General features: G+C 41.5%; 1 protein-coding gene across 1 annotated transcript in view; it reads right to left on the bottom strand.

The window, feature by feature from the left end:
- The window catches only part of ADCY10 (adenylate cyclase 10), a 118407-nt gene that overhangs the window by 79293 nt on the left and 11650 nt on the right, over positions 1–27464 (bottom strand). Inside the window, exons 2-13 of the mRNA XM_049716225.1 lie at positions 24428–24635; positions 23629–23733; positions 22326–22364; positions 21982–22125; positions 18701–18906; positions 16543–16639; positions 12995–13083; positions 9628–9819; positions 7057–7175; positions 5957–6033; positions 3906–4095; positions 646–701 (exon numbers count right to left, since the gene is read on the bottom strand). Coding sequence (XP_049572182.1) covers positions 646–701; positions 3906–4095; positions 5957–6033; positions 7057–7175; positions 9628–9819; positions 12995–13083; positions 16543–16639; positions 18701–18906; positions 21982–22125; positions 22326–22364; positions 23629–23733; positions 24428–24578 — 1465 coding nt within the window. The 5' untranslated portion in view covers positions 24579–24635. The remainder of the gene's footprint in view (positions 1–645; positions 702–3905; positions 4096–5956; positions 6034–7056; positions 7176–9627; positions 9820–12994; positions 13084–16542; positions 16640–18700; positions 18907–21981; positions 22126–22325; positions 22365–23628; positions 23734–24427; positions 24636–27464) is intronic.

Genomic DNA, 27464 nt, shown 5'->3' with positions numbered 1-27464 from the left:
ACCTAGGCGTAAGACAGGAATAAAGACAGAGACCTACTAGAGAATGGACTTGAGGATATGGGGAGGGGGAAGGGTAAGCTGTGACAAAGCGAGAGAGAGGCATGGACATATATACACTACCGAACGTAAGGTAGATAGCTAGTGGGAAGCAGCCGCATAGCACAGGGAGATCAGCTTGGTGCTTTGTGACCGCCTGGAGGGGTGGGATAGGGAGAGTGGGAGGGAGGGAGACGCAAGAGGGAAGAGATATGGGAACATATGTATGTGTATAGCTGATTCACTTTGTTATGAAGCAGAAGCTAGCACACTATTGTAGGGCAATTGTACTCCAATAAAGATGTAAAAAAATAAATTAAAAAAAAAGAAGAAGGCTTATGTAATTACACAATATGCGATTTCATTCATATAAATTTTAAGAACAGGTCTAAGTAATTTAGGATGTTAGAAATCTTTGGGTAAAGGGAGAGGGATAAAGCATGTGAGGGTTTCCAGAGTACTGTTATTTTTCTATTTCTTGGCCTGGATGGTGATTATACATTCATTTTGTGATAATTCATTAAACTGAAGACTTATCATTGGTGTACTTTTCTGTATGTTTTGTTTTAGTTCAATAAAGAGGTTTGAAAATCAAGGCTCACTACCTACCTAGCAAAGGGTAACCCTCATTTCTGTTGCAGATGAGGTATGCCATCCCAAACATGCTGAAGAGAAGAAAAGAAAAGATGTTAGCATCAAAACAGGGAAATACTGAGAGCCAGAGGACTAGTTCTTAGTTCCCAGAAAGCCTCCTTTTCAGTCTCTAACAGGAATCTATTCCCTGTTATCAAGGGGTCTATCAAGGGGTGCAGATGCCAAGAGGAAGGGAAAGGAGAAGTTCTTACCTGGTAATAGAGTCTCCAAACAACTTATGTAGCTGCCTTTACCACAGCACCTGGTACATTGTTCAAAAAATGCTTGTTGAGTCTGCATTGGTAGAACTGACCCTTTTCTAGGGAAACCAGACACTCAGTATGGGACCCAATACAGTTAGATGTGTTATATTGTCTCACAGCATGGAAAGATTCTACCAGTTGCTCAAACAATGATAGTTTACCTTTGTGGAACACATGCTATGTGCCTGGCAGTTTCAAGGGCTGTACATGTATCATTTCTTTACTCCTGACAAAAACCTTATTAAGAAGGTATTATTATTATGATGTCCATTTTACAAATGCGAAAATTGAGGTACAGAGAATTTAACTTGAACAAGATCCCATGGCTAGTGGTGACAGAGGATAGTGACAGAGTCAGTATCTAAAACGAGGCCAGAGGCATATATGTTTGCCCACTGCATAATATCATCTCTTGAAGGGGCCTTTTTAGACAAACGGCTCATTCCCTTGTTTATACTATTATACTACCTTGTTATGCCTCTGTTATAGCACATACCAAAGTTTCCTAGGTAATATACACCTAATTTTGTATATGTTGTCTTCCCCATTAGATTTCAGGACAGGAACCAGGCCCTGTTCATATTTGTATGTGTATTTCTATAGTCTCTTATTTGCAGAGATGGTACAGAGAAACCATAAAGAGGGCAGGCTTTGGGATCAGATAGTCCTGGTAGTTTCAGAAATAGTAGATAGTTTCTGTGGTAGACTGACTGCATTAATGGCGCCACATCTTCATCTCTACTTGTATCTATGTCCTTTGCTATGTACTGTACCTTTGCAGTGTCCTCCCACTCTGGGCTCAGACTTGTGAATGTTTTGGCCAATGGGATGTTAGCAAACATGACATAGAGGCTTGAAAAATGCTTGCTCTCTCTTGATCTTCTGATATTGCCATGACTACATGCATGGGTTAGCCCAGTTTAAGATGAGACACATAGAGTCAAACTGTCCCAGTTATGTCAGCCAAAATTCCCAGTTATTCCACCTGAGGTCATCCTGGATCAGCCAACACCCTGTTGAACCCCAGGCATGTGAACAAGCCTAGGCAAGATCATCCAAATCCGCCAAGATCAGCTGAACCCCACATATTCATGAGATAAGTAAAAATTTACTGTTGTATACAACTGAGGTTTTGTGGTTGACTATAATGCAGCATTATTGTGGCATTTTGAACCTTGGCTCAATTATTTACTAGATTTATGACTATGGACAAGTCATTTAACATCTCAGAGTCTCAGTTTTTAAATTTATAAAATAGAGTTAATAATAGTTTGTTTCTACCTCATATAGTTGATATTGAGATAAAGTGCCTAATATTTAATAAGGGCTCGCAAAAATTATTATTCATTCATTTATTCGAACAGCATTTTATTGATGATCTACACATGCCAAGAACAGTGCTGAGCCCTGGGAATACAAAGATGAATACTAAAGACTCCTTGAACCAATTATAGCCCCGATTCTGTTATCTGACCCTTTAAGACCTAGATTCTAGCTTGCTAGTATAAAGAATAATACCTTTTCACTTTCCATCCACCAAGCACTACCATATAGAGCTTTCCATGCTGTTCATTCATTTATTCATCATTACTGATGCCTACCAAGCATTGGTAGGATATAAGAATGAACATTATATTATATTGGGGATATAAGAATGAACAAGAAATAATCACTATCCTCAAAAAGTTCCCAGTGTAGTAGGTGAAAAGGCACATCGAGTCTGTGATTGTGATGAGTGTAATGAATGTTCTAATGTGCTGTAGAGTTACACAGAGGAGGAGACAGCTAAACTGTCTGAGCTGGGGTTGGGTAGCTTCCAAAGGCAGCTTCAGAGAGGAGGACATCCTTGAGCTGGATTTCAAAAACTGACTGTGTTAGCATACGGTATTTGTTTTTCTCTTTCTGACTTACTTCACTCTGTATGACAGACTCTAGGTCCATCCACCTCACTACAAATTTCATATGGAATCTAAAAAGAAAAGAAAATGGTTCTGATGAACCTAGGGGCAGGACAGGAATAAAGACACAGACGTAGAGAATGGACTTGAGGACATGGGGAGTGGGGCGTGTAAGCTGGGACGAAGTGAGAGAGTAGCATTGACATATATACACTACCAAATGTAAAACAGATAGCTAGTGGGAAGCAGCCGCATAGCATAGGGAGATCAGCTCGGTGCTTTGTGACCACCTAGAGGGGTTGGATAGGGACGGTGGAAGGGAGACGCAAGAGGGAGGGGATATGGGGATATATGTATATGTATAGCTGATTCACTTTGTTGTAAAGCAGAAACTAACACACCATTGTAAAGCAATTATACTCCAATAAAGATGTTAAAAAAAAAAAACTGACTGTGGTTTTCCTAGGAGACTGAGGATGGAATGAGTGAAAGGGAAGATAATCCCCTTAGAACACCCCCTGGATCCCCACCCAGAGGAAAGGGCACAGGAGGAGGTGAGGTAGGAAAAGCAGGTGGTTACTTTGCATGTCTTTGCAAGGACTTTGAAAATTATCATGAAAATGATTGGAAGATACTGAGGGGTTTTAAGCCCCAATGCGAGAGCAAGTTGGGCTTTGAGGGAATGTATTTCACTAAACACTTAGAGGAGGAGCAATCCCTGTTAATGCCTGGACACACAGTTGATGTGATCAATAGTTAATGGTTGGTGATTGGGTCCATCTGGGTCCAAATAGAAACTCGAATGAGGGGATTCTCTGTTCTCTTTACACAACCTTTGAAGAATTACCCTCATAGTCTCGGAACTGAGGGTAGAATGGGATCTTCCACCGTGCTATACTATCAGCAGGATAGAGGAAGATGAAGGAATTTGAAATCTGGGCCTTGGTCTGGGAAGGAATAGATTTTAATTTCATGAGCTGCCTTTGAATCTGAAATGGGTGACCTGTTGTTTTGCTATCATAATTGTCCCACTTCTTTACTAAAGAGTACTGCAAGATCAATGCCCCACACTCACACTTTCTCATTAAGGCCCAAACACTGATACACTGGTCCAGAATCTGCAACACCTTTCATGACTTTCTTTGGAAGCTCTTTAAAAAAGTAGGCTGGTAGGTTGCTGCCATTGTAGGTGACGGAGTCACAGGTCACGATTCCTGGGTAGTACATCATCATCCTGGCAGCTATGTTGACTTTTTGACCAATGACTATAATAAGAAGGAGAGAGAAAGGCAAAGAGTTGGGAGAAAACAGCCATTGAACTGAATGTAATCTGAGGCATACTGTCCCCAAACGGCATTGTTACCCTTTACTCCCTTTGCCTCTCATGGATGACACAGCAATCTCACCTTCAACTACCCAGATTCAGCCAATGGCTATTTTAAAATACATAGGGAGTTAACTCATTTAGCCACCTGGGAGGCTAAGGGGATGATCTGCTCAGGGATAGCAGGACCCTGAATATGGAGAGGATTCTGTTAAGTGGGATGGTGGACAGGACCTGAGGGCCCTCAGATGAGGTATACTTGGTCTTCTGCTACAAGAGAGATAAGCAGAAGCTGGGGCCTGGAACAGTGATCTCCAATTGGGTCTGCATGTTCCTGTGTATGAGCCTTCATTTAATTTTTTAAGAGTGAGTAAATGGGGCTGGAAGGAGTGTGTGTGTAGGATTGGTTTAGGGGATATTGTAAGAGGTAATACACTGTAGTGCACAGAGTCTGAAACCAGGTTATGCAGGTTTGGATCTCAGCTCTACCTCTAACTACTATATGTAAATTACTTGGGCAAAATACTTGAACTCTTCCATGCCTCAGTTTTCTAATCTGTAAAATGGGGTTGATAACAGTACCTCTCTCAGAAGGTAGTTTATGAAGATTAATGAGTTAATACACATAAAGAACTTCGAGAAGTGCTGGGCTGCTAGTAAACCCTCAGTTAATAATACTACTAATTAGGTATTAAATGTTGCACTTTGACATAAACTTGAATATTCCTGATTAAGATATTCATTTTTTAAAAACAGTTTATTATGGGGAAATTTGACCATACAATAAAGCATGGTATCATGAATCTATACACCCATCACCCAGTCCCCAAAACCATTAACCCGTGGCAAATCCCGCTCCATCCCCATTCCCATCCACTCTCCACTCTGTATTATTGTGAAGAAAATCTCAGATGTCGTATCATTTCAGACATAACTATTTCAGTTTTATATGTATTCAGTATTTTAGATGTATTATTTCTGAACATTTAAAACCGTAATAGCTTTGAAGAGGAAAAAGCAGTGAAATCTTGAGATAACACCTACTTACTATTTCCTTTTGAGATTAGTACTATTTATCAGTAATGCCAATAGTCATAATTTTTAAGAAGCAGTCCTGGGGCTTCCCTGGTGGCGCAGTGGTTAAGAATCCCCCTGCCAATTCAGGGGATAGGGGTTCGAGCCCTGGTCCAGGAAGATCCCACATGCCACGGAGCAACTAAGCCTATGCGCCACAACTACTGAGCCTGCGCTCTAGAGCCCGCGAGGCAGAGCTACTGAGTCTGTGCACCTAGAGCCCGTGCTCCGCAACAAGAGAAGCCACCGCAATGAGAAGCCCGCGCACCGCAACGAGAAGCCCGCGCACCGCAACGAAGAGTAGCACCCGCTTGCCGCAACTAGAGAAAGCCCGTGCGCAGCAACGAAGACCCAAAGCAGCCAAAAATAAATAAATTTTAAAAAAAAAGAAGCAGTCCTAACCTATCCCAGGAATTAAGAGGAGTAACCGTTTAATGTGAACAGAAAATTAACATAAAGGTCCATCGTCCCATGAGATTATGACCCCCCATGGCTCCCCTCCTTTGACTGCATATTTCTTATACTCAATCATAACCCCAGAAATGCATATTTGCAATCATTGAGCTGTCAAGGGGCAAAGCTATATGGCTTGGTTCCGTCTGGAAGACTGTAAACTTTCTGAACGCAGGGCCCACGTCTCACTTATTTTTGTCCTTCCTCCCACCAAGCCCAGTGGCAAAGCACAGTGTTTGCTGAAAGGAAGATGGAGATAAGTTAGCCCAGCACACCTGTGTACTCGTGCCTCACAGAGTGTCCAACGATTCCGCAGAAGACAATCCCGCTGGCCACGCCGATGGAAACAGTGCTGGCTCCGGGCAGAAAGAGAGTTGTGAGGAAAGAGACAAAAACAGTGAGGACAAAGAAGGCAGGGAGGGTGGGGACAAGGTGATGAATGGGATGGGGGAGGGGTGGGAAAGGATCTTCAAGAAATAACTCCCTTCCCTTTGTAGTTAGGTTAGGGCAATTGTACATGGCCTGGAGATGTAAAGGAGGGGCACTTTGTGACTGAGAGCTAAGTTCTTAGAAGTGATAACTCAGTTCACTTTTCTGCTATTTTTAAGTATTCATCTGAGCTATTTTTCTGTAAAATAAGCTCATCACCCCAAATGGACTTTCAATATAGAATGACTTTGAGTAAACAATTCTAACTATCTTCTGTGATTGCTAGAAAGAACAAGGTCATTGTTTTGAAAGGAAGTCTCAGTGTGTGGCATCAAAAGCTAACTTGGCTAATGCATACAGATGACTAGAGGCTGAGAAGGTGGGATATTTAGGGCAAGGGGTGCTACCTGTTAGAGCAGACCAGAGTGGGCCGCAAGTAGGGTCACTGGGGTGCTCAGTCTGGGGGAGCCTGAGGGCACTGGGCTCTTGGACAGCTGGGGTTGAGGATTGGTAAACATTAACTTGACAGTTTTGTTCAGTGGATCATCTTGGGGCCAGATCAATATATAAATTTCTAACCCAAGGACTTACTTTATCTCCTAGTTATTAAAAATCAACTCAGGTCTCCAACATAGTTGGGAGTGCGACCTCTACCAGAAAGTAAGCCAGAGTAGAGAGAGACAACTCAGTTAGACTCTCTCTGGTACATTTGGACTTTTTAGGAGTATCCTTTCTCCACCTGGCCTTGACCATCCCCCGTCTGACTGCGTCAGGGCTGGGTTTGCTCACCCTACCTGTACATTAGGTGAGTAACGAATGCAGACATAAGGGCACCCAGGCAAGGACAGCCTTCTCCTGCCTTCCTCTTTCCTGACACTTGTCCTATCTCCCCATATCCTACACCAGGGTCAGGGACCAGACGGAATCAGGGTCTGGAAACACTCACTGGATCTTGTGGACATGAGAGCAGAAGTCAAATATATCCACAGCACTTTCCAAGGCATGAGTGACCTCATCACGTGCCTTTTCCCCGGGAAAACCAAAGACACAGAGAAAGGAGCAGCCCTGTAAGGGAGAGAATCAGCAAACACAGCTGGTGGACAGTCAGCTTTAAACTGGACCAGCTAGAAGTCCCAGTGGAGGGTGGGCAGCAATTTTCACTCTCTGAAACAAATTTCATTGTGATTTCTCTCACACCCATTTTATTTTTAGCAAACTTCATGTAACTTCTAGTGCATCATCAACAGTAGGGCTTGAGCCTGAGAGGGGCTTGTTTTTGCTCCAGAGATAGTGGGTTGTACTGAGCTATTTGTGTGCACCCTCCTCTACTCTCTCCTGTGGCCAAGGTCTTAGGCTGCAAGGTACTAAGTTTCAGGCCAAGAAGCAGCACAGAGCAAAAGGTACCAGCTCTGGAATCAGAAAATCTGTGTTCTCAGGCCACTTCCCAAGTGTAGAAACTTGGACAAGTCAATTACACTCTATGAACTTCAGTTTATGAATCTGAAAATGGGTATAACCTAGACTTGCTGAGGTTGGTTTGACTACTGAAAATATTAATATATTATATATACATATTCACACATGTATACACATATACCTTATAAACTCTAAAGTTCTTTTCAGATATTGTTATTGTTCATTTTTCTTAAGGATAAAGGCTTAAGCTGGGAGTGGTTTTTCTCACAAAAAGTTAACTCTTTCAAGCAGAGAGTAAACTCTAAAACTTGGCACTTTTACTACCAGTCCCTTAAAAAATGATCTCAGACGCTGTTTTCTGTAAGAAAAGGGCATAATGAATAAAGCGCAATGAGTTAAAAATTTGAGTCTATGTATGTTATATCCTGATAAAATGCAAAAGAACAGTAAAACGCCTCAATTTCTTCAACCCTCTCCAAAAAGAAGCTGACCAAGAATCAAATCCTAATTGGCGCTGGGTTCTGTTGTGATGTGCGAGGGAAGCCCTGAATCCAGGTCTGTGAAGAGACTAGAGGGCAGCCCCTTTGGGGCCACTGGTGGGTCTGCTTTGCCTGGAAATTCTGCCTAGTGGCTTGGGAAGGTCTCACGCTGGCAGTGAGACTAGCACCTCTCATCTGCTGAGTGCTGACGTGAACTGGCATTGCAACAAGTGCTTCACACATATATTTTTTAAAACTTCCAACAATCATTTGAGGCAAATACTATCCCCATTTAAATAATATCCCTATTTTTATTCAGGAACAAACCAAGTCTCAGAGAAGTTCAATGACTTGCTAAGGTCACACAGCTGAGAATTGTTGGAGCCAGGAACTGTCTCTCCAGGAATTGTCTGGAGTGTCTGTTAGACACCGAAGACTGTTCTCTTAGGTTCTATGCGCTTTTCTGATGATACTCATGAATGAATATGGAAGAAAGTACTAGAGCACACTGTGCTGGAGGGCCCCACTCCCTCAGAAGCACAGAGTTTATTTTTCCTACAAAGAATTTGTTCTTTCTCCCTGGTTCTGGGACAACGTGTGTGAGTTACCCATCTTTGCAGCCCTAGCTTTCAGTGGCTATGAAATGCTCAATAAGTGCTTACTGAATTAGTGAATGAATGAGTGTGGGGCAGTAACTGAGTGCCCTGCTCTTAAGATACAGAAACACCTGAGATGGGGAGTCAATTTTTTTTTCTTTTTTTTGCAATATGCTGGCCTCTCACTGTTGTGGCCTCTCCCATTGCGGAGCACAGGCTCCGGAAGCGCAGGCCTAGCGGCCATGGCTCACGGACCCAGCCACTCCGCGGCATGTGGGATCTTCCCGGACTGGGACACGAACCCGTGTCCCCTGCATCGACAGGCGGACTCTCAACAACTGTGCCACCAGGGAAGCCAGGGGAGTCAATTCTCATGAGCACTTCTGTGATAATTTATCACATCATTTTTCTCTGAATTGAATAAGAGCAGATTGAAAACACTGAGAGCTAGATGTGACACCCACCACCCACCCACCCCAACTGATTAAGAAACTGAAAGGGGAACTGGAAGTGTACCTACGGCAGGTGGAGGTTATCGGAAATTACAGCTTCTGGGGTATGACGGTTACTAGAAACCTGACCTAAAATCTCTGGGAGATGCATTATACCCTGGGTTGCAGATATACGTATGTATAGTGAAAGCTAGTTGAACACAGGGGTTAAGGGCACAGACGAAGAAGGCACATTACCTGGGTTTGAATCCCAATCCACCATTTAATCTCATCTTGTCTCAGTAGCCTCATCTCTACCTAAACCTCCTCATCTGTCAATTGGGGACAATAAGAGCAGTACCTACCTCTTGGAGTAGTCATGAGGAGAAATAAGTGAAATAGGTAAAGTGTGGAGAACAATGCCTGGCACGTAGTGAGTGCCATATCCACCATGTAAGCTGTAGTTATAGCTATGAATAAAGACTGATAGTTCTAGGTTAAAGGTGTCTATTCCCTCCCTCTCCCCCATGTCCACAGACATGAACGCTAACCTTAAATTATTGGTAGGTTCCCACACCTTTAGTGGGAAATTTACCTTGTCAAACATGAAGACTTTGTTGATTTGGCCTCGGAAGACCCTCAGGACAGAATTAATGTGCACACAGGCATCCTGGATGGCCGAGCCTATGACTTCTGCTTTGTCTTGGTCCTTAAACAGCAGGTTCACAAACACGATCGTCACTGGGCGAAGCTCAGACAGATAACCCCGAAGCTGTTTGTCATCAATCTGCAATTCAGAGGGAAGCTTTCCTTAACATGTGTCCTTGGCAGTGGCTCTTTCCTCCCAATATCACCCCTACACCCAAAATGATCACTGGGATAGAACTAGCCTTTTGAGGTTCTCTAGGGAAGCTGAAGTTATCAAAGTTGGGAGGTACAACACGGAAGAGGCAACCCAAAGTAAAAAAGATGGAAATGGAATGGCCTATCAAAATCTCTTCCAGGGCTTCCCTGGTGGTGCAGTGGTTGAGAGTCCGCCTGCCGATGCAGGGGACGCGGGTTCGTGCCCCAGTCCAGGAGGATCCCATGTACCGCGGAGTGGCTGGGCCCGTGAGCCATGGCCGCTGAGCCTGTGCGTCTGGAGCCTGTGCTCCGCAACAGGAGAGGCCACAACAGTGAGAGGCCCGCGCACCGCAAAAAACAAAGAAACAAACAAAACAAACAAACAAAGTCTCTTCAATGGAAACCTATGCACCTGCTCATTTTTGGCCAGACACCACTCCCTTGCCCCAACTGCTAGCTCCCTCATGCCAATATGAGCCGTCACAATAAAAAAAGGACTGCTGCTCTTTTGGCTCCCTTACAATGTAGGAATAAGAATAGCATGCTATGTAATTCAACCTTATGTTTTCAGAGAATATTTTCATATTCTACCCTATTTTATCCTCAAATGAAATAAAATCAGCATTATTATGCCCACTTTACTAATTAGATAACTGAGAGATGGTGAAATAACATAATTTTCCCAAGTCACATGGGGAAACAGTAGCAAACAAAAATGCAAATCTACAGACTTCTAGTCCAACATTCCATTTATAACATTCCCCTGCACAGGGAAAGGAAAGGAGAGTGTTCCCAAATTATCCCTGCCTATATCATCAGCCCTGAATTTTGTTAAATTAACTGCATAGCAAACTAATGGGGGAGAATCACTGCATTTTTTTCTCCCCCAAATAGCACAAAAGTGTCAAATTCTCCATTGGCTATATGAAACACATCTTCTGGATGAAAGAGGAAATTGTGTATAGGGAATCTTGCAGCCAATTGTGTATAGGGAATCTTGCAGGCTGAGACTGTCCTGGTTTCATGTAATTTGAGACTTTTCATAAAAGATAATTTAATAATTTCTAACTCACCAATATGATAACTTTCTGAGTTTTCAAATGAATTTCTTAAATAAGTATCAATAATTAATATTAAATACATGATTTAAAATGTTAAATTAATTAATTAATTTAAAATTTATTCTATCAGGCCATGTGTTCTGAGTTTTGGTTTGGAAAATGCAACCACATCTCTGTTCTTTTTTTTTTTTTTAAACATATCTATTATATGCCTACAACTCTCTGTTTTGTTTTACCTTGAATTTTTAGGGGTGCTTTTTATTTTTTTATTGTTATTATTTTAAAATTTTATTTTACTTATTTATTTTGGCTGCATTGGGTTTTCATTGTTGCACTCGGGCTTTCTCTAGTTGCAGCAAGGGTTACTCTTTGCTGCAGTGCACGCGTTTCTCATTGTGGTGGCTTCTCTTTGCTGCAGAGCACAGGCTCTAGGCGTCCGGGCTTCAGTAGTTGTAGCACGCATGCTCAGTAGTTGTGGCTCACGGGCTCTAGAGCACAGGTTCAGTAGTTATGGTACACAGGCTTAGTTGCTCCGCAGCATGTGGGATCTTCCCGGACCAGGGATCGAACCCGTGTCCCCTGCATTGGCAGGCGGATTCTTAACCACTACGCCACCAGGGAAGTCCCCACATCTCTGTTCTTGAAGTGCAGGGACAGGCCTTGGTAAAGCTGTAAAAGGTTTCTCTTTTGCCTCCTTTCAGCCCCCTTAGCTGTTATATCTTCAGCTGGTGTTCGTCATTCCTACCCACAATTTTCACAGTGACTCACAGAGTCTCACATATCCCATTCCTGTAGACCTTGCTCTCAGCTGGTAACAGCTGAAGAGGCATAATGTGTTATATCTCTTAGAGGGAGGGAGGGGAAGAGGGGGTGGCTCTCTTGAGCTTCAAAAACCTTGAAGAGTCGAACAATTGCAGCCACTAAAGGGAGTGTTTCTAAATTGAGCAGAATGTGGAGGGGTGCATTCTGATAGCTCTTCAACCCATACTGTGAAGGCAGCTGCCCACTGATCAGGCTTGTCCTACAAAGATTTCCTCTAGGGCACAACTGCATTTTGATGGGATTAAGAATTTAAACAGCCATATATTAGAGGCAGTGTATAGCCTGTGCAAAAAATGTAGGGTTCAGAGAGAACAGAGTTCAAATTCTAGGCACATTTGCTACTTTACAACCTCAGGAAAGTTCATGGCATCCTCTGGGTCTCAGTTTTCTCACATATAAGGGATAAAAATACCTGCCAAGGATTGTGAAGAATAAATATATGAAAGGGTAGAGGGACTTCCCTGGTGGTGCAGTGGATAGGACTCCGAGCTCCCAACGCAGGGGTGCAGGGTTCAATCCCCAGTCAGGGAATTAGATCCCATGTGCATGCTGCAACTAAGAGTTCGCATGCCACAACTAAGTAGCCCACCTGCCACAACTAAGACCCAGTGCAACCAAAAAAATAAATATTAAAAAAAAAAAAGGTGAACCACTTGGCTATAAATGTAGTTCAGATATATGTAGGCTATAAAAAGAAAGAAAGAAAGAGTAGAGTGTCTGGCATATGGTGAGTGCTCAGAAACAGTTATAATTTGCACAGATTAATGCATTTGAGAGAACCTAGATCTAAGGAAATGCAAAGGGAAAACTTTGGGGGCTGGAGGTAGCTCTGATAGTTCTAATTATCTGTATTAACTTTCAAAGCTTAAGATCCAATTCAAGTGACTTAAGAGAAACAGTATCATTCACTTGACGTCTTTCTGCTATGTGGCCTATAGAAAGGGTAACCATATGTTCTCATATGCTTGGGACAGGTTCAGTTTGCCCAGTTGTGTAAGGCAACACAGTCCTGGTTTACGCCTGTTGTCACAGTGTAATTATGAATAATGCTCCTTTAACTCTTAAAAGTATCCTGACGTGAACAATAAACTTTTCAGTCACCTAGGCATGGAGAATGTCAGCCCCACCTCTTTTTACTTCAATGAAACATTTTACAAGCTACTGATTTTCTTGATCTTAACAGCTGTCCAAGATCCCTGACACACCAAAAGCCAATAAATTAAAATATGAAAATACCTGTTTCGATATGCTTTCCATCACATACTTTTGTAGGGACAACTCCAGTTCAGGATCGGACTCCAGCATGCAAGCAAGCCTCAGGAGGTCTAAGAGGGCAGAAGGAGGGGCAGGCTCAGAAAGGGAAGCTTGGCTCTGCAGTGCTAGAGAGAGGCACCTCCCAGTCCCCATTCCCTTGGGCAGTGGTCTTCACTGTTCAGTCAGGACACTCTGGGCTACCTAGTGGCCAAGTAGGGCCAAGGGAAATCCAATGAGAAGTTCTCAGAAGTTGCAGGTTTCCCAAAATTCAGTTGCGTGTAGCTCAAAACCCTGTTCTAATTGTCATCACGCTTCAGAACTTAAGGAGACTCTCACCTCCATACTTGGCCTAAAAGTCTTGCCACAGGTGATGGGAATGGAGAGATGAGGGAATGCCAATGGAGGACAATGGTGACAGAATGTAGGGGATGACAGAGTTGAAAGAGCAGCACAAGTAAGATTCAGGACACTGGCTTCTGATCTCAGGTTTGATACCAACTCACTGTGTGACTCTGGACAAGTCGCTTCACTGCCCTGGTTGATTCCTACTTCCTTGTCCAGGGAAAAAAAGCACTGGGGTTTCATTATCGCTATGGTTCTCGTTACTGTAATGGTTGATAGTTCCATACTCTAAAATAGACTGATAGGAGGTGGTAAGAATGAGCTTGAAGGAATCAAAAAGTGAGGGAGAAAGAAAGGATGATAGGCTTTTAGCAGGAAATAAAATAATGATAATGTGAAAAAAAATAGTTGAAAAATAACAACGGAGTCTGAAAGGGATACAAATTAAGAAGAAAATTTAATTTTAAAGTCTTTATGGAATATATTCAAAACCTAGTATATTTAAAACACCATGCTAGGGACTGTGTGAGGAAAAAAAGTCATTAGGAAACTTGGACTTTTTCCTGGAGGCACTGACTTATGGACATTCAAGTATAATATTTTTAGAAAATTTAAATAGAAAAGAGGCCAAATGGGCTAAAAGATTATAAAGACCAGAGAGATTCAGAGGAAGCAGGGGCCTAGACAAACTGGTTTAATCTGAAAAGGGTTCAAAGGAGAACTAGGGATTTTACTCAATCTTGAATGACTTACAGCTTTTTACTAGAAGGATTGAGGAGGGCATTCCTAGCAGAGGGAACCAAGTTGGTTAAAGTCAAGAATGAGCACAGTATGTTACTCTAGCCTGCCTGGAGCCCCATGTGAATATTGGAGATTAACAAGAAATGACACTAAATAGACTGTGGAAAAAGGCAAAGAGCTCAGGAAGAGAGCAGGAGTTGTAAAGGTCTAGACCATTACGGTGGCAATGGTTATGGAGACAAAACTTATAAAGAATTTGGCTGGTTTTCGTTTCTGGTACCTGAGAGTAACTTCTAAACCTTTGGGATTTCCCAGTTAATAGGATTGTCTCTGTTATTCACTGTGGGCCCTTTGGACCACACCTGAATTTATGCTAATGAGATGATTCAGGATAGGGGTCTATCTGGAAAGACCAAGCACATGATAAGAGGGTTGGGGCTTTGAGCCAGGTGATTAGAGCCTGACCTCCAGGACTTCTGAAGAGGGAATGGGGACTGGAGATTTAGTTCAATTGCAAGGCCAATGATTCAATCAACATGCCTACTTAATTAAACGCCAATAAAATCTCTGAACCCCCAAAAGCTTGGGTGAGCTTCCCTGGTTGGTAATCATACCTTGATGTGCAGGGAGAGTGATGTGTCCTGAGGATACAGAAGCTTCATGTTTGGGACTCTCCCAGACCTCACCCTATGTGTCTAGAGATAAATACAACACTGGTCTTCATTTGTATCCTTTACAATAAAGCCATCATTATAAGCATAGCACTTTCCTGAGTTCTGTGAGTTATAGTGAATTATTTATTGAACCTGAGAGCATTGTGGGAACCCTTGGATCTGTAGCCAATTGGTCAGAAGTGCAGGTGGCCTGGTGATCTCAGAGCTTGCAGCTGGTGTCTGAAATAAGGAGAGTCTTATGGAGGACTCCACCTATCTGTGCTAACTCCAGGTAATTAACACCAGAATTGCACTGCACTATTGCAGTGACCAAAATAAGGCCAGAAGAAGCTCTTTATTGAAGGCATCATTAAGATCTAGGAGTTGGGATGGGATACAACTCAAGGAGTGTCACTAGACTTTCTCCATCCTTGGAGCTTTTGGGTTCTTGGCCTTTCCTGGTCAATATTCCTGCAGTTCCCCTCAGTGTCCCTCCCACCCCATTACCTACTGCAATTTTATAAAATTACAGTCTACTATTTGTGATGTTCAAAATATTCAAGACCTACACATAAATGATGAGAAAGAAAAATGATTCAAAGATGTTTCTGAAGTTTCTAGTTTGGATGAAGAAACAGTTTTTAGGGAAAGATAAGTAGCATAGAATTTGGACAATGTTGAAATAAATTTCTAGGCCCAAGATGGAGCTGTTCCCTGCCCAGGGTGCCATGTCAGCAAACCAAGACTTAGATAACGTGTGTTTCCCTGTAAATGCTCCTCTTAACCAGAAATGCAATAATTCAGTCAGCCAATCCCCAAATGCCAAACCAACTCTGGGCCTTCTCACCCCACACAAGACTAACTATATGACCCCACCCAATCAGATATTTTTTATTTGTCTCTTCCTTTATTCTTTGCCCTATAAAAGCTTCTTGCCCTCCGCACCATTTTGCAGAAGACTGTCTACTTCATGAAGTGTTAAAGTTTGTTTTGTATCACCTAAATTGTCCTGCTTTCCTCACCCTAGTCCCAGCCCTGTGGAGTCATGGGGAAATCCAGCATAGATGAATGGTTCCACAAAATGTGGGTAGAGAAGACCAGACAGTCAAGGACAGATCCCTGAAATCATCAGCATTTAAGGAATAGAAAGGGCACTGAAAATGGGTAGTTTGAGGGGTAAAAGCAAAACTAGGAAAGAATCTTCTTGAAAGCAAGGAAAGAGGAGAAGGTAGTATCCAGAAAAAGAGAGTAATCTAAAGCCAAGCACCTAGTATGAGGCCTGAAGAGAGGTCAGCTGGTTTGGTAAGTTGATGGTTATTAGTGTCCTCAGTAGACAGGAGAAGTGGACAGAAGCTAGATGTCAGGGGCTCAAGACTGACAAGTAGGTGAACACATGCCCCCTCATCTCCGAGGTGCATGTAATCAATGCTTATTAGGTGAATAAATAAATGAGAGGATAGAAGGAGAGGCAGAGACATATAGATTACTATTCTGAGAAGTTTGGTGGTGAAGGTTAGAAGGGAAAAGTAGGGTTCATAGAAGTTTTATTTTTTTCTTTTATCATGGAGAAGACTTACAAATATTTGGACGACGAGGGAAGGAGTCATTGCCAAGGGAGAGGTAGAGGACCCAAGGAAGGTTGTGGGGAATGGGAAGGAGGTCCCTTTTGTGTGCTGCTGGGGCTGGGAGCTGTACTGAGGAGGCCAATCCCTTGTAATGGAGCCCCTGGCATTGGTATAAGACCCTACTGACCAATTGTAGAGGCAAAGGCTTTTGTCTATAGAGGGTACTTACCTTTGTGGTCACTAGAAGGGTAATAATCCATGAAAGCCATACACCTTGTGAAAAATTCGTCAAAGTTAAAAGAAGGGGGTGGTTTTAAGAAATTAACCTAAATTGAAAAAGAAAAAAAGAGAAGTTTTTGGTTATTCTGAGGGCTGTCTGGTCCTTTGAATGTAATTTCTCAACAGAAAGGGCAGGGTGTATGCTTTTGAATATCCAGGACATGATAAACAGGGACTAGCATACTTAAACGATGAAGAGCTTTATTTGCATGTGACTACGTTAAAAATATCTCCGATCAGTCATTAAAATCTCAATCTTTGGTATATACACAGAGGGCCATTTCCAAGGGGCTGAGCTGTATACTTTTCCAGTCTTAGAACTTTCTTCTTCTTTTTCTTATTCTTTTATAATATTTTAATTCAAATAAAGCCTGGTTAAACTGTACATCATTTCTTTCTTACAAGCGTAAAAAGACAAAGGGTGCTAATGCCCTGATACTGGTGTATCAGGAACAGCACCAGTAATAAGATTCATATCAAACCATGAACCCCAAGATATGATACATGGAGAATGGCACAACCTCACTTCTGTGACATTCTTGCCCCCCAAATGGATAACCTTAGTCCAATAATGAGAACCTATCAGGCAAAACCAGACAGAGGGACATACACTAAAATAACTGATTAATGCTCTTCTTACGTGTCAAGGTCATAAAAGACAAGGAAAAACTAAAAAACTGTTTTAGAGATTGCAGGAGGCTAGGTAAAAATAACAAAGTGTGGTGTGAGATCACGGATAGAGTCCTGGAACATTCTACTGAGGACTTTAGTGGGAAAACAGGTGAAATCCAAATAAGGCCTTTAATTAGTGAGTAGTATTGCACCAATGTTAATTTTCAGGTTTTGACTATTGCACTCTGGTTATGAAGAATGCTAACATTTGGGGAAGCTGGGTAAGGGATATATGGAAACACTCGTATTATTTTTGAACTTTCTTGTAAGTCTAAAATTAATTTAAAAATTAAAAACAATTTTTAAAGGTATAAGGAACAATTGAAGAAGATGGGGAATGGGGGGCATTGCTATCACCCAGCTAGGTCATGCAGCTGGGATGTGTATTACTGGGAGAGTGAGTGGGGGAGGGCTGTGAGGGTTGTAGACTGATGCATACCTAGTACATTGTGTGTGTGAGGGTGAGGGGGCTTTCATCTTTGCCTTCAATTCTATGTGTTCACCATCTCTTCTTTCCATCTGCCAAGCAGTCTCATTCTTGGTTCATCTAGCAGCACAGCTCTGCCCCCTTTCTCTAATTGGCTATATCCCAAGGACAGTTCTGCTTATAGTTGGTCTTCAACTTAACTACAGTGCTTTCTACTAGGCAGGGCCTAGTAGAGACAGGAAAAGTCTCTTCCTTCACTAATCTTTGCTGCCCCTGCTCACCTCCAATCCTCACCCTCAGTGATTCCTCACACTGAGTTAGGAGAGTGTTGAGTAGAGAACCTGAAGGCCAATGGCAGCCGTCAAAACTACAACCTCTGCTCCTAGGGAATAGCCAGGAGACTCTTCCTTTCATTAAGCAAGGGCACTGTTCCCCCCAAAGGCCTCATACCCAAATTCCACATCCTTAATTACCACGGAGAAGCCTGATCATTTCCTCTTGAACTCACCAGCCTTGGTTCCTCCCAGAGGAGGTGTTCTGTACCAATACTTTATTTATTTATTTATTTGGCTGTGTTGGGTCCTTGTTGTTGCATGCAGGCTTTCCTCTAGTTTCAGGGAGCAGGGGCTACTCTTCATTGTGGTGTGTGGGTTTCTCATTGCAGTGGCTTCTCTTGTTGCGGAGCACGGACTCTAGGCGCCCGGGCTTCAGTAGTTGTGGCATGCAGGCTTAGTAGTTGTGGCTCATGGGCTTAGCTGCTCTGTGGCATGTGGGATCTTCCTGGACAAGGGCTTGAACCCATGTCGCCTGCATTGGCAGGCGGATTCTTAACCACTGTGCCACCAGGGAAGTCCCTGGACCAATACTTTTTAATCTAACCCAGATTGACCCCATCCAAGTCTCCAGCCTGGAAGCTTCATGGAACCAGTGGCTTCCCAGTGGCTTTTCTGACAGGAGGCCCCTGGCATAGAATGGCAGAACTTTCTGCAAGTGACAGGATCACACCTACCTTTACTGCTCTCTGATCTGGAATCCTCTCAATTTCAATCATGCTCCGGTCACAGAGCTGCCAGCAGTTTGGTGATAGAATGACATCATTCATCTGCGCCATGTTCTGCGCCAGGCGTACGTCATCCACCGCCTGACCAATCACTAGGAAGTAGTTTCGAGTTTCATCTCCAAAGACCAACATGGTGATGTGGCCGGCAGCCAGGCCTGGCAAGAAGGCAAGCAATGGATTTGCATGAGAAGTTCTGGCTTGGTCCCCAGCAGCATGAGTTCTTGGACAAATCAGAATCTTGAGCATCCCAGAGCAAAATCTAGTTTCTAAAATTTTACATGGAAATCAGAGCAGTCTATTCTGGGCCTGGCCCTTCCCAAACTCCTTTTCTCCCAAAGCTAGCAAGTTACCTACTTGTTTTCACCTTTCTATGACATTTAGCTCCCTAGATATCTGGCCCTATCAGTCCCCAAAGTTATTTTATCGTTTCTTCAATTTATTTATACTTTGACTTATTTACACTTCTTATTTATACAGAGGACAGTTTTAATGGTTTCTGTTTGGGAACAACTTGCATTTTATCAGAGATTGAGGCTCTTGCTGAAAAGAAGCACTTAGGGTGAAATTTCAGGCAACAGCCAGAGAAGAAAAGGTAGGGGAAAGGAACAGGCATTTTGACCATCAAGTTCTATCCCAAGAATGTGTCCTCCAGTTGTTTTCAAGTTGGGAGCTGAAGGTTTTGGTACCAAAGCAACAGAAGAGAGAATGTTGTAAAATATGACATGTATGCGAAATGTATGTATACATGCACTGTAAGTGATACACAGTTCTTTTAAATGACTATAATTAACATAATCAAAATTTGGTGTTTTTTTTTTTTTTGCGGTATGCGGGCCTCTCATGTTGCGGAGCACAGGCTCCGGACGCGCAGGCTCAGCGGCCATGGCTCACGGGCCCAGCCACTCCGCAGCATGTGCAGTCCTCCCAGACCAGGACACGAACCCGTGTCCCCTGCATCAGCAGGCGGACTCTCAACCACTCCGCCACCAGGGAAGCACCAAAATTTGTTTTTTATCTTCGCTCTCTGCCATGTTGATTTGTCAAAGCTGATTTCCCCTGATATATACATATGGTTTTTTTTCCCTCTGAAACATACTGATGCTTAGGCTTGTTAAAAGAAAAGTTACTGCAATAGAATAGAAACAAAAATAAACGAATGGGACCTAATCAAACTTACAAGCTTTTTGCAAAGCAAAGGAAACCATAAAAACAAACAAAAAACAGAAAAGATGACCTACGGAATGGGAGAAAATATTTGCAAATGATGTGACAGACTAAGGCTTAATCTCCAAAATATACAAATGGCTCATACAACTCAACAACAAAAAAACAAACAACCCAATTGAAAAATGGGGAGAAGACCTTAAGAGACATTTCTCCAAAGACATACAGATGGCCAGTAGGCGCATGAAAAGATGCTCAACATCACGAATTATTAGAGAAATGCAAATCAAAACTACAATGAGGTACCACCTCACACCAGTCAGAATGGCCATCATTAATAAGTCTACAAATAACAAATGCTGGAGAGGGTGTGGAGGAAAGGGAACTCCTACACTGTTGGTGGGAATGTAAGTTGGTTCAGCCACTATGGAAAGCACTGTGGAGGTTCCTCAGAAAACTAAAAATAGAATTACCATATGACCCAGCAATCCCATTCCTGGGCATATACCTGGACAAAACTATAATTCAAAAAGATACATGCACCCCTATATTCATAGCAGCACGATTCACAATAGCCAAAACATGGAAACAACCTAAATGCCCATCGACAGATGAATGGATAAAGAAGATGTGGTACATATATACAATGGAATACTACCCAGCCATAAAAAAGAATGAAATAATGCCATTTGCAGTAACATGGATGCAACTAGAGATTATCATACTAGTGAAGTAAGTCAGAAAGAGAAAGACAAATACCATATGATATCACTTATATGTGGAATCTAAAATATGGCACAAGTGAACCTATCTACAAAACAAAAACAGACTCATAGACATGGAGAACAGACTTGTGGTTGCCAAGCGAAGGACTGGGAGTTTGGGATTAGCAGATGTAAACTATTATATATAGGATGGATAAACAACAAAGTCCTACTGTATAGCACAGGGAACTATATTGAATATCCTGTGATAAACCATAATGGAAAAGCATATAAAAAAAGAATGTATGTGTATAAGTGAGTCACTTTGCTGTACAGCAGAGATTGGCACAGCATTGTAAATTAACTATACTTCAATTTTAAAAATTTTTAAATAAATAAAATTAAATTAAAAAAAAAAAGAAAAGGTACTGGAACCACTTCACTTCCCTAACAGCCAATCAGCATACACATGAAGGGTCCCCATCATTTTCCAAGAAGGATAATATGTCAAAAATCTCTAGGTGTTAACTTGGAAAAATAAGATTCAGTATTATAACAACTTTGATTATTTTTTCAACAGAAGATTTAACTAATTTGGAAATTCTGAATAACCTAAAGAAAACTGAGAAGCAGTTAATTGGATAACCTCTGATCTTCTCATCATCTATGATACTGGAGAATTATAAAGTTTACAAAGTTTAGTTAGGCAAAAGCTAATGTCAACAGCATCAGCTGTAACTCGTCATTTACACTTCTCAGAATCTCATTCCCCACCTGTGAAATCCTTTGATGCCTGTACCTCAGGACTGTGGTGAAGTGGAAATGACATAGTGTAATGTCTGCAACACAATTGGAAATATGTGTGATTGCTATTGTACGTGTGAATTTAAGAAGCCCTCTGTTAAGTGGAGCTGTGTCGCAGGTTGAACTTTTAAGCTTTTCTTGCACATGATTCTTATGAAGTGGGGGAGGACCAGTCTTACGACATTGCTGAATCTATGTAATCACAAGCTGCTGCCTGTTGTGCTTCATGATACATATTGTGGACAGAAGCAAGACCTAATTATAATAACAGCAATAGTAATGATAAAGACTATTTTGTGGAGTGGTGACTATGTGCCGGGTACTATACTAACCACTTAAATTTACTTTTTTGTAAGTCTATGGGGTAGATATTAGTTCTCTTGACTGATAAGTGAGGGAACCAAAATTCACATTCTGGTTAACCTAATCCAAAGTTCAAGACAAGATGGTGGACCTGAGTCACAGTGTTCTACTGTTTTCTCTTTACCGGGGAGATGCCCCAGGAGTCAGGACCTATATCCAAACTGCTATAGCATCTCTTCTTTCTCAAGAGCTTACCTATCTTGACTCGGACATCCAGGCCTTCTTCAGACTTCTGGGTCTCAAACAATCCATGGATCTCCAGGCTACATTTAATTACCACCGTGATGATGTTTTTCAGTTGCCTCCGCTCCACCTTCCACAGGGCTAGCAGAGCATCACCTTGAAAAGAAAGACACACCAGAGGTCCTGACCTGCCCTGGGGGCCAGTCTATTTTGTATGAAATCTGTACAGAATTATGCTTCAAACATTTCTCCAGCCGGTCTGCTGGCCACTGTTTTCTCTGAGATGCTTCCTTTGTCAGAGCACAGGCCCCTTGGCATTCCTTTCTTACCCCTGCTATGTCGGTAAGCCCCCATACCTGCAAATTTTAAGATGTCTCCTCCAAAAATCAACACTTCTGAGGAAAAAAAAAAAAGAAAAGAAGGTAAAATCAACTCTGGTTTCTTTCTTTCTTTTTAAATTATGTAAGTTTCAGGTGTACAGAATAACTTTGATTTCTTAAAGCTAATAAAAGGAATCTACTCTTCAACAGTGGGATAGAAATTAGGTCAAGAGAAGAGCAATTCAGAGAATAGGTTTATACTAAAGATGTCATCTCAGACAAGGCATTTAAACCCATTTGAGTCTCTTTCCTCAACTGCAGAATGAAAACAGTGAACTAAATTATGTACCTGCTCTGTTTTTGTGAATGGGAAAAGATAGGAACGAAGACGGTGGGATTGCTGAGGAGGCTTAAGGACAGCTATCCTACTCCCATGATAATGGGACGTTCTTCACTGATCTATGTATGTCATGAGCAGGGGCTTGAGTGAGCGTGGGTGAGTACATGAGTGACAGGACTCCATAAGAACTGAAAATCAGAAAAAACCCACAACTATGGTCAACTTGGGTTTTGTTTATTACCAACTTGCATTTTGTTTATTTAGGCTTTCTGCCATAAATGGACATTTTTCCTCTTATTTCTGCATCATCACAAATTTGTTGAGCACCGTTGTGCTGAGTGTAATGCAAAAAGGAATTAGATACAGTTTCTGCTTTTAATGACAATCAAATTTTATCTAGCGGGTGATATTAAGATATTACTAGGGAACTCAGAGCCTGATAATGGACTAGACCTAAGATTTACCTTAACAGAATAAATCCTTTTCTTCATGAATAGTTCGAATTAATAATGCAAACAATAATGCAAATAAGTCCTACAAGTTGGTAGGCAGAGGTTGAAAAGGAGACCAAAGTTTCAGTCAGCTGGAAGTACTTCAGAATCCATTATTAGGACACAAATTACTGACAAGTTGATTGTAAATCACTCATGTATTCATACCATATTCTCTTAATGACTGTGTTTGAGTTATATTGATGCTAGTTTTTTGGAGTTATTGAATATAACTAAAAGAATTACTACTACGGTTCTTTTAAAAGTAGTCTCTAATTTAGTTTTGTAACTAATGCAAAACTAATCCCTCAAATAGTCTGTGTTAATGAGGTTTGATTGCATTCCTTCATTTGTACTGTATTATATTTCAAAAAGACTAGTTTCATACACATTTCATGGAGACAATGAAGAATGCTAAGCAACAGTACTTTATCAGGTTATAACCACCAAATACAGAAAAACAATGAATTGAAATATGCTTAAGCCAGAAACCTATGGGGACACTTACTCTCCACTATTGCACTTATATAGTGGTTGAGGATCTCCACCAACTGCTCAGCCCCTCTGTCCATGTACATGGCTGTGCTGAACTTCTCAGTCATTGCAGTAAAACCTGTAACAAATGTGCAGCTAGTTTCCTTGTGTGCTGGGAGGAACCAAACAGTCAGGAGAAGAGGACCACACTGGTGAGCAGTGGGCCTCAGCTTTTAAGAACTGGCAGGGTTTCTCTTAAATGATCTATGTGGCCGGTCAAGTGTCAGATATTGGGTCTTCTCTATTTATTATTTTAGGGGTCAGGGAAAGGCACCAGATAACTCTTCCCTCCTAATTTCTCAACTTGTACAGGGATGACTGCAATTTCTTTAACTGGATATAGAACTTCCATTTCATGGCAATGAAAACTCATAAAATTCAAAGACTTCTGAAGAGGTGGCAAGTTTCCTGTTAAGCTGTAAACAACATCTGGAGAGGCCATTTCCTGAGGTCAATTTTGCCTGGGATGCTGTTGGGTGTGGGGGGTTGAGTCAGTTGGGACAGGGCCATTGGAGCCTGAAGTTCCAGGCCTGGGACGTGGACATCTTAAAGATTTGCCCATTACTGGACATGCTGGGTAAGGGAAGAAGAAAGGGAGCCAGGTCCACGGGTTATCCCTCCTCCCTCCAGTTTTCTCAGTAGGAATATTTGCAGTAACAGCACAAAAACTCGAAAATGCCGCCCCCCCTGCCCCCACTCAGCAGTCAAGCTCTGCATGTAATTCCGATTCAAGCCTGTTGTTCCCCCACATTAAACATCCCTTTTGTGCTTGCCTGAAATATCAACAAACATCAAGACTCCGTCAAAATAATCCACAGAAGGTCGCTCTGGAGAAAAATCTCCATAGACAATGAGGTCCGGTAAATGAGCTGCTATTTTGACGATGGACCGATCCTGTGATTCATGTTCTCTTTGAGTGCTCATGTTAAGGCAGATGTTCAGGGTTGTATGGTCACCGCAGACAGTCCCCAGATAGACCTTCTGGAAAGCAAAGCTGAGAATGGTGGCAATCTGACTTACATTCATTCACTCACTTTCCTATTTCTTTCTTCCCTTTTGCTTTGTCTAACCTGTGGACTGCTTATTTAAGTGGTTGAGGTGATAATGGCTGAGTTGTTGACCATGCATTTCCGTGAAGGGGTGAGCCCTCAGGGTACAAGTGCTGTGGTAGAGGGGCCAGTAGTACTAATCCCTCCGTCCAAGCCCCTTTTCCTTCTGTCCACATGTCTCCACTTTCCCTCTCCCTCCCTTTTGGTCTCTCATCTTTTCTCTCTCCTTTTTGAAAATTAAAAGAGAAAGTGTAGACATGAGTTTATGTTTGTGGATATTTATATAAAGGTGAGTAGCAAAGTGGAGTATTATATATAAGAGATTGTTTTAAGGTATAGGCGTAAAGAAATAGAAAGAATTAAAAGGTGTGTGTGTGTGTGTAAGACTTTAAACTGTAAGTGGGAGGAAATATTGAAATTTTAATGTGTTACGCAGTTAGCTTTGAGAAAACTAGGATTTCCTAAGGCGTTCATTTAGCTGCTGGGGCTGACGAAATGATCATGCCTGAATGTTGTAAAAATCATGCTCTACCACCCTGAACAGGAATAGCATACCCAGTATTTTCAGAGCAATTCAAGTTCTTGGAATAAGTGATAAAGATACTAAGTGAATTTAAAAAAAAAAAAAAAAGGAGGAACTGATAACTCACCAACATGGAGGACCTGCTTAGTAATTTCAACCAAACATAGGTCATGTTGGGGTACATAAGAGTATTAGAAGGAAAAAGTGAGTTAACATATATCTTAGACTTCAGGAAAGCATTTTTTTTTAAAATCAGGGAAAACATTAGTATATTAGTATATATAACAAACAAAAAAAACAAACCTTAAAATGGATAGAAACCTCTAAAAATGGGTACTAAATATTAAGTATTAGATAATCTTTAAAAGGAAAAACATTGGTAAATGCAAATGTTAAGAAGTGAACAAAAGGTAGAAGGAGAAACATATAACTAAGGTTAAAAAAAATAAAAGTATCATTAAAACACAGCATGTGCTAGGAACAGTCAATAGATAACAAATACATCAAATAAAAAATTTCAGAGAGTGAATTTGATAAATGCTATATGAATTTATCAAAGAAGGGTGTGAGAATGCCCAGAATGAGCTGAGACTTAGGAAAAATGATGAAGTTAAGAAAACCCAGAGGGACTTTTAGGTTTTATTGAAAGCAAGGTAATTAATAAAAGAGGAATAAGGACAAAGCTTAACTATGATGTACTACACAGCTCTTCTTTTGTTTCTGTCTTCTCCACTATGGAGAATTGAAAATATAACAAATATTGACAAGAAAGAGTTGAAGTCCAAGATAAGAAAGCAGTGATAAAAAACTAGTCATTTAAATTCAAGTAGCCATTCCCAGATAACCTATATCCACTGAAATATATGGAAAGAACTGACAGATGTAATGTCAGTAATCTCAAAGAATCATGGAGAATGAGAGAGAGGTTGGAAAACTAGAGACAGGTACATTCTCTTCTGAATTTCAAAAGATGAGACTACAAAAGATGTGGATTCCTGAAAACACCATCTGGTAAACGTGATGTATCAGTCAGTATAAGCTAGGTTTTGCTTCCTTAACAAAAAAATCCAAAATCTCAATGGCTTGAAATAGCCAATGCTTATTTCTTATTCATTTCCTGCTGGTGCTACATGTCCATTGTAGGTTGTCTGAGGCCCTACTCTATCGTTGCCTTCACTTTGGGACACAGGCTGGGACATTTTGGTTGTGGAGACAGTGGGAAAAGAGGATTTGATTGCAGACTCTTTCTTAAAGTGTTTTCCCAGAAGCGATATATTTCACTTCCACTCAAATGACATTGGCCAAAGCAAGTTATGCAACATATCTAATTTCACCTAAGTGGGAAAGTGCAATTCTACCATGTGTGCAGTGAGAGTGAGAGCTGGGATATTTGTGAGTTATCATACTTGATAATATGTGAGCACTTAATCAGTAACAGGTGATTAATCATACTTGATAATATGTGAGTACTTAGTCAGTAACAGGTGATTAAAAGTAGTCAAAAGGGATTCAGAGCTGAGAACAAACTAGCCTTATTTCCTTTTTTTTTTTTTTTGCGGTACACGGGCCTCTCACTGTTGTGGCCTCTCCCGTTGCGGAGCACAGGCTCTGGACGCGCAGGCCCAGCGGCCATGGCTCATGGGAGCAGCCGCTTTTCCCGCACCGGGGCATGAACCCGTGTCCCCTGCATTGGCAGGCGGATTCTCAACCACTGCACCACCAGGGAAGCCCATATTTCTTTTTCTGATTTATTAAACTTTAAAATCAAGAGAATGCTGTTGACAAAGTATATCTTGACTTTAACAAGGCATTTGGCCAAATTTCTCACATCTTTGTGGGTAACATACAAAATTATAGGAGTGATGAAAATATAGTTAGCTGGTTAACAATTAGACCTAAAGGATATTGATTTGTGTTCTAACAATTAGACCTAAAGGATATTGATTTGTGTTAACAATTAGACCTAAAGGATATTGATTTGTGTCCATTCAGAGGGGGCCTCCATGAGTGTGCTAGAGGACTCAGATAAAGATATAATTGGAAGGAGAGCTAATGTACTGAATGATAGAATCAGGATCTTAAAATATTTTAATTGACTGAAATAACAATGAAGTTTTGGAAGAATAAATGCAAATAAGTGCTGTGCTTAGAATTTTAACAAAATCAAATGCATAAGCATGTGGTGTAAAAGACTAGATTTACTGCAAATCCAATGTTATCTTTTAAAAAACTTACTTA

This window comes from Orcinus orca, chromosome 1 (genome assembly GCF_937001465.1).
Source record: "Orcinus orca chromosome 1, mOrcOrc1.1, whole genome shotgun sequence".
NCBI lineage: Eukaryota > Metazoa > Chordata > Mammalia > Artiodactyla > Delphinidae > Orcinus > Orcinus orca.
Note: the sequence above shows the minus strand (reverse complement) of the source record. Positions and strands in the feature narration are given on the sequence as shown.